We start from the raw sequence: 7,500 nt of genomic DNA on the forward strand, positions 1-7,500 counted from the left end.
TTGAGAAAGGCTGATGTAGACGACAAAGCAGCAAGGAGGCGTCGTATGACCATTTAAACAAGTTTTATGACAAGGTCGGTGAGGATGGGAAAAATCGTACATTTCACAACTGAAGCACCTGGCTAGCCTTTCAAGGTATGTGCAAGCCAATACAAAATCAAAAGACTGTCAAGACAGATCCTCAACCCAAATTAACTGCATTCTATATGGGCTGTGGCAATCATTTTGAAAAATAATAGCTCGCAGCAACATTTGAAAAAAAAAAGAAATATGAACTAGTTCATTTTTGGAAAGTGTGAACTTAGTTAAAAATTTTGAATTATGAACTGAACTAGTTCATTTTAAAATTTGTGAACTGAACTTTGAACTAGTTCACGTAGAAAGTGAACTTTCCCAACACTGTGTGTGTGTTTGTGTGTGTGTATTTATCCATGTGCCAGTGAGAAAGAGTGTACTGAAAGCCTGCTGTGTGTGTTAGCCGACACGAGCACCGCGTTCCTTTATTGAGCACTGTGCATCATTCATGCTGGATAAGCAGTGTGAATGTGTGTTGAATATACTGTATGTTGCATTCCTGTATGTATGCATTCCCATGTACAGTATAGCCCTCCCCTGTGCATTAACCTCATAGCTGAAGAAATCTTCCACGGAAACCTTGGTTAATAGTCAGGAAATTATGAGTATATATAAGTGTCGTTCTTTATTTACTAATAGAGTACAAAAATATGTGCTGTGCAAGCCAACAAAACTGATATCCATGAACAAAGAGGTTCTTTTCCTGTTTATAAGGTTAGCAGTTATTCCAGCCCATAAGAATAGTAATGAAATGAAGCACAACTAAGCCTAAAGACATTCATGTCTTGAGTATTTCTCATTCTTTAACACGTTGGTAAGTGAGTATTTCTGGAGTTGTCCGGAGAGAGGATTACATTTGTGTGTAGGTGAGTCAGACTTATTTTGGGTTGAAAACATGTGGAGGAGAAGCTTAGAGGCTCCAGATCTACCCTGGGAAAGGTGGAATGAATTATTAAAGGACTGATGCAGAGTGAGGGAAAGAGAGAGAGAGAGCGAAAGAGAGGTGAAAGAGAGAGGAGAAGCAAATGATTACAGGCCTGTGGTTATAATTTGCAGAGTACCATGTGTATCCATACACAGATGCACACATACACACACACACACAGAGAGAGAGACACAGACACACACATACACAAAACACACACACACACACACACACACACACACACACACACACACACACACACACACACACTCAAAACACAAACTGTATTCAGACGGGAGACAGAATCTTTATTATTAAACAAAAGAACAAAGGCGTGCAGGAGCCCACAGGAAAGCGAGGAGAGACACTCAGCTGACCAGCTCAGTGCTCCAGACACACACACACACACACACACACACACACACGCTTGGCGCTCCAGACGGACTCTGTAGACGCCCAGGCAGACGTGTGGAGGGAGCGGCAGCTCCATGTACCCCCACCCCATAGCCCACAACACACAACACACACACACACACACACTCAGAGACACATATAGACACAACCCACAAACACAGTGAGCCCCCATTATACACCCACACACATACACATACACAAAAAGCTTACATGAACTCACAAGACCTTCAAATACAGTCCACCCCTCATTACACACACACACACACACACACACACTCACACACACACACACACACACAAAAAGAAACAGATAACCTAACACACACACACACACACACACACACACACACACACACACAAAGAAACAGATAACCTAACACACACACACACACACACACACACACACACACACACAAACCTCCCTTCCCACTGCACTCCGAGGGCTTTATCCTGTGCAGACGTGTGAGGAGTCGGTCCAGAGGCCAGATAATAGCTGTGGCTCATTTCTCACTTTTGTGTTCTTTTTTAGGCTCTTTTTTTACGAGGCATTCTCCCTGCTCACTCTTCTGGGAGTGGATCTCCTTTGAACTGGTTTCCTGCTCCGCGTCATGATCTGTCTGCCTGGGTCGGGGCCAGACGAGATGAGCCTTCTTTCGGGCTCGCCAGTCAGGCTTAGCCAGCGCCGTGGCAGCCGTGCCCTCCCTGGGCCATGCCAGTCAGCATTAGCTAGCGCCGCGGCCAGCTTCGCGTTGTCTGCTGTCTGTCCCGGAGCTTGTTAGCGCGTTGTCGTTCGGGGGAGGCTGTGTTTACAAGAAAATCAATGCTTTTAAATTATGGAGCAGCGAGGCCTCCCCGAGCCAGAATACAGCCACCTGTAATGAATCCATCCAAGGGCATCCGAGTCTGGGACATTCATCAGCGGCCACTCGTGTTTGCATTAGAGAGCTCAAGGGAAGTGCTGTTCCTAGAGCAGAGAGCACCATAACTCACTCTACAGGATTATAGAGTGAGAGTGAGTATCATAGGAGCATCATATTTAAATAGATGGTACATAGGACATACAGCATATGGTGCGGCTCGTGCTTTGTGCTATTCACAACTAAACACAGTGGAATCTACCAGTGCTCCATAAGCTTCTCTATATGATGTTCTCATATGATACTCTAAGCCCTGCTAGTCCCCCTGAGTCTGTAGATGAGGTAGATGGGATCTGTTCTCTGTTCTCTGCTCTCTGGAGTGAGGCGGTTTGGTGTCATGTTCAGTCAGTGGTCGCTCTGTGAGCTCAAGCACACCTCTCCCCGACAACTGCCATCTGTGGTGAGAGGGGCACCAGGAGGTGCCACATCCGCCCCCGGGGGGCATCACCCCCCCCACACATCTGTGCCCACGGGGGTGAGATGCTGACTAACAGCCCTTAATGGAGGAGGGGGCGGGGGGGGGGGCTGTTTCATTATCACCTGTCCTGTGAGCTCGTTAGTAGCAGGCGCAGGCCGCTAGCGTCTTGGCCTGTCGACCTATCAGGGTGTCTGATCAAATGTAGATCACACAGTCTCAGCCTGTATTATTGCTACGGTCGCGGTCACTTTTAAGGGTGTCTGATAGCCAAGCACGTCACATCCACGGTCCTTTCTAGATTGTTCCGTGAAGTGATATTACCACACGCACCCCTCTCCTCCAAATGCCTTCTAATCAATGATTCATAACATGAGCTGGAGTTGAGAATAACAAGCTCTGCGTCTGCGTCTGCCTGCCAGGTAGACAGTGATGGATGTGCTAATATGATTGTAATATAAAATAAAGGCCATTTTGTCAAAGCAACTTTGCATTTGATGAAGGGCTTTTGGAGGAAAAGCACTGAGCTGTAGTGTATCTGTGTGTTAGTGTGTGTTAGTGTGTGTGTGTGTGTGTGTGTGTGTGTGTGTGTGTATGTATATGTGTGTGTGTGTGTGTGTGTGTGTGTGTGTGTGTGTGTGTGTGTGCGCGTGTGCAACACATGTGTTGGTACATTACGTGTGTGTGTCTGTGTGTGTTTGTGCATGTGTGTGTGTGGGAGTGGCTGCGTGCCTGCATGTGTGTGTGTGGTCAGTGTGCTTTGTGAGTGTGTATGTATCTCAGTTCTGCTTTGCCAGTGTGTTATCAGTGTTGAGAGGCTCTGGGTATGTATAATGCTCAGCTAATGAAATCCAGTTGTGTGATTCTGCACTAATTGCCCTGCATACTTTCACTACGATGAACTACTAGGATGCATCCAGGATGCAATTCATAGCAGCTCTCTCCTTTCAACTTAACTCAACTGTCCAATCTCTTCTCTCTCTTTGCAGTGACCATCTCGACCAGCACCTACTTCGACGGACTGCTGGTGACCGGTCTCTACACGTCCACGACCGTCCAAGCGGCACCCATCCCCGCCCCGGCCGCCTTTGGCTTTGGTAAGTCCCCGATTACATCATCCTCCGGAACCCCGCCAATGATCCCCGACCGCATCCTCAGAATCGAGTCTCGGCGGAGATCTCACAAAAAATAAAATGACCCACAAGTCCGGCCACACCAGTCGAACTCCACTCCAGCCCAGCATTCAGCATTCCAAACCAAGCAGAACTAAAAAGCATGCTGTGTTTGTGTGGGAGGAGTTGGGGTTGTTCTGCAGAGGAACCTCAAGTTCTCACACTCACAGGTCAGGCTCAGGCAACTGGCTCAGTCTCCCGAGAAGCCGCCAGGATGAGAACGATAGCGGTCCAGCCAAACCGGATTCTAGAACCAAACCCAACAGCGACCATTTTCTGACAGGACATGATGGATGAGCTAGATACTGTGGCTTTGGGTCTTGTGTTTCTCTGCTGACGAGGAAAGCGATATGAAGATGTTAAATCCCTGATGGTGGCAAGCCACATCACCGACCACAGGAGTACTGTAGGTCCTTCAGTGTGTCGCAGAAACAAGTGCTCAGCCAAAAGCCCACTATAAGTGGTCATGTTGGAGTAGATGTTGGGCTTTGCTAACCACACATATTTACTTACAGTAGGACTCCAGCTAGTTTCCAGTAACATCTGACGAACATTATTGCTGTGGTGTGACTCCAGGTTTCATTCTGCCTTTCCTTGTTTCTCAAATTTGACATCTTTCATGTCTACAATTTGTAAATATTTAAGTTAAATTGTGTTTGTCCAATCCATGTATGGATTCCCTCTTTCTCTTAGCTGTTTAGCTGTCCTGCATTTGTGATGCATGGTTGTCCAGTATTACTACTGTATACCACGTCCAACAAATATGTCCTTGGACACCCTGACACTTACAAGTCTGCTACTCTTTGTATGTGTGTGTGTATGTGTGTGTGTGTGAGTGTGTGTGTGCTTTTGCCTGAGTGTGTGAATACAGCCATGTAAAAGTCACTCTCCTCTTTCAAAAGCCAATTTTCCAAAGCTCCAACTCCACTGCCACAGCTAAGCTTTTGCCACTACCATTCATCCCTATCCATCCATTTGAAGCATCATTGGATAGACTGGCGTCCGGTCTCTGGACGAACTTGACAGACCCCTAGCTAATTAGCAGGGTATGTGCTGTTTTGACAGTGTCAGTGATCCTTAAGATAAACCTGTAGGAATGTTTTCTTTTCTCAGGAGCAATTCAGATGCCCTCACAGGAGGGGATTGTTGGAGAGGGTACATCATGTGTCAGTGACCCCAGCAGTTTCTTTTGGATCTTTTACTGACACAAAGCGAGCATTCTGCTAGGCTGACGCGCTGACCGCACATGTGTTGCAAGTTAGCAGAGCATCTGTATTAACAATCTCTGTTACAAGCTCCTAGTTCCTCCTAGTTCAGTTCATCCTGTCACAGCGCTCTGCTGTCAGTCTACTCCTTGTGGTTTGGGTCCATGGGGAGCCATATGTATGCTTTTGTGTAGCAGTGCAAGAAGTTTGTTAGTGCATAAAGAGTCCTAAAGTTTGCGCCCCCCTCTCAGACCCCCCCCCTCCAACTGCGGCCCTCGGACTCTTCCAGGCTTGACAGGAGGGTTCCGCTGTGCTGAGCAGCCTCCCGCCGACCGGCTGAAGGACTCGGCATTGTCAACAGCTCCGCTCTGATTACCGGCAGGCCTCTTCCCGCCTGCTTGCTCGCTTGCTTGCTCTGAAGGCTCTGCCAAACAGCAGAACCAGCGGAGCCTGAACTGAGTTTACTGCGAGCCAAGCTATGCGGGTCGCACCCCTGTCTCCACTTTTATTTCCCCAAAGGTTTTCGCTCACATTTGAGTGTGTGCGCTTTATATTGCCACCATACGCAGGCTGTTTTCCTGTTAGAGTGGAGGCGGAGAGGAGTGACAGAGAGGGTGGGGGGGGGGGGGTTATTGGGGTTCCCCTCAGGCTGTGACAGACTGCAGTTGGCTGGGAGTCGAGCTCGCTCACATCTGTGGGGAGAGGCAGAGGTGGCTCTGGGGCCTCCTAGAATCCAGGCCATGGCTTTGGAGGATAAGAAAAAAAGATATAAACGTTGATAAAGTTTGTGTGTCAGAGAGAGAGAGAGACAGAGAGAGGGAAACAGAGATAGAGAGAGAGAGAGAGAGAGAGAGAGAAAATGTGGGTGTGTCTGAGAGAGAGAGAGGGAAACAGAGAGAGAGAGAGTTTGCCCTACGACTACATTTGGAAGTCCTCCACCGAGAAGTTCCCGTCCAACGGAGTGACAAAGGGGTAGGGGTTGACCAGCTTTACCTCTTCATCTTTAGGAAAATAGGACACCACTCGTTGCATCATCTGACCACATTTGCAGAACAGAATATGGTAGATTATTCTATTGGCAATAGCCTGAAAGCATGTTTATGATGTTGCCTGCATGTTGTAAATAACAACAGTGGACTGTTTCAGAGTAACCTGAAAGAAAACACTTAACTGGTCACATTTCTATCCATTATATGTTACAAAGCATCAAACTCAGTAACAGATTAGTCACAATTCAATCAGTGTAGCCTGCATCGGAAAATGCTCCATTTGGAGGGGTAGGTCATCACTCCTCCTAGATCCTAAAAGAAACGAGTCCCCCGACCCTTAAATGTTAACATGCACACTGGAGGGGTGGGGCGACGTGGTGGGCTGCTGGAGACAGGGACAGAGAAAACACACTCCTCTAGGATTTGGTGGAAAGTCAGGGTGAGACAATGGACAAGCTGTGGAGCTCTGTATTTTTTTGGACCGATCTGCCTCCATGGCAGAGAGAGAGAGGTTATGCAACCAAAACACATGAGTCAGTTTCAGAGAGCTGTGGTTTTGGTTACACCATCGATCCCTTCGGAAAAACACGGACATCTCCCCCGGGAGGTGCGCTCGAGGCCGCGGCTCACACTGTCTGCTTTTGTCGTGCGTCGATGAGAAACACTCCTCAAAGTCATCGCAGGGAGAGAGAAAAAGCAGCCTCAACGAGACCTGGTTTTACAAGTCTATCCCTGAAGGAGCTGTCAGTCAAGCGCCAAGGCTTGTGTGAGTCCAGGGCTCTCTGATGGGCTGCACTGAGCATTGAGCCTGCTCCTGCCACAGGCTGGTGCCATCCTCTCTCTCTCAAAGCTGGCGCTGGCGTTGGCACTGTGCTGTTCAGGGAGCGCTCGTGGTGCCAGGGGGCACTGTCTGCCTGGGCAGATACTCCTCCCTCTGAAGGCTGCTGCCCAGTGCCATGTCTCGCGCTTGTTTCTTGTTGGACAAGGAATGGTACTACTGATCCGCACCCCAACCAGCCTCGGAGTCTGATAGCTTTCATGGCAAGCCATCCTCTGTTCAGAGACCAGTCAAAAGAGACAGAGGGAGAGAGAGACAGAGAGATAAAGATAGAGAGAGACGCTTGGGGGAGATAGAAGGAAAGCGAGCGAGCGAGAGAGAGAGAGAGAGAGAGAAAGAGAGGCTTGAGGGAGACAGAAGGAAAGGGAGTCAGTGAGAGAGAGAGAGAGAGAGAGAGAGAGAAAGAGAGAAAGAGAGGCTTGGGGGAGACAGAAGGAAAGGGAGTGAGTGAGTGAGTGAGTGAGAGAGAGAGAGAGAGAGAGAAAGAGAGAAAGAGAGGCTTGGGGGAGACAGAAGGAGAGAGGGAGAGAGGTGGTGGTGATGGTGCAGA

General features: G+C 48.4%; 1 protein-coding gene across 1 annotated transcript in view; it reads left to right on the forward strand.

Annotated features, from left to right (window-relative positions):
• reln (reelin) overlaps positions 1 to 7,500 on the forward strand; it is a 132,458-nt gene that overhangs the window by 26,281 nt on the left and 98,677 nt on the right. Inside the window, 1 exon segment of the mRNA XM_048256128.1 lies at positions 3,736 to 3,843. Coding sequence (XP_048112085.1) covers positions 3,736 to 3,843 — 108 coding nt within the window.

The sequence above is a fragment of the Alosa alosa genome, chromosome 11 (assembly GCF_017589495.1).
Source record: "Alosa alosa isolate M-15738 ecotype Scorff River chromosome 11, AALO_Geno_1.1, whole genome shotgun sequence".
In the NCBI taxonomy this organism is placed as follows: Eukaryota; Metazoa; Chordata; class Actinopteri; order Clupeiformes; family Clupeidae; genus Alosa; species Alosa alosa.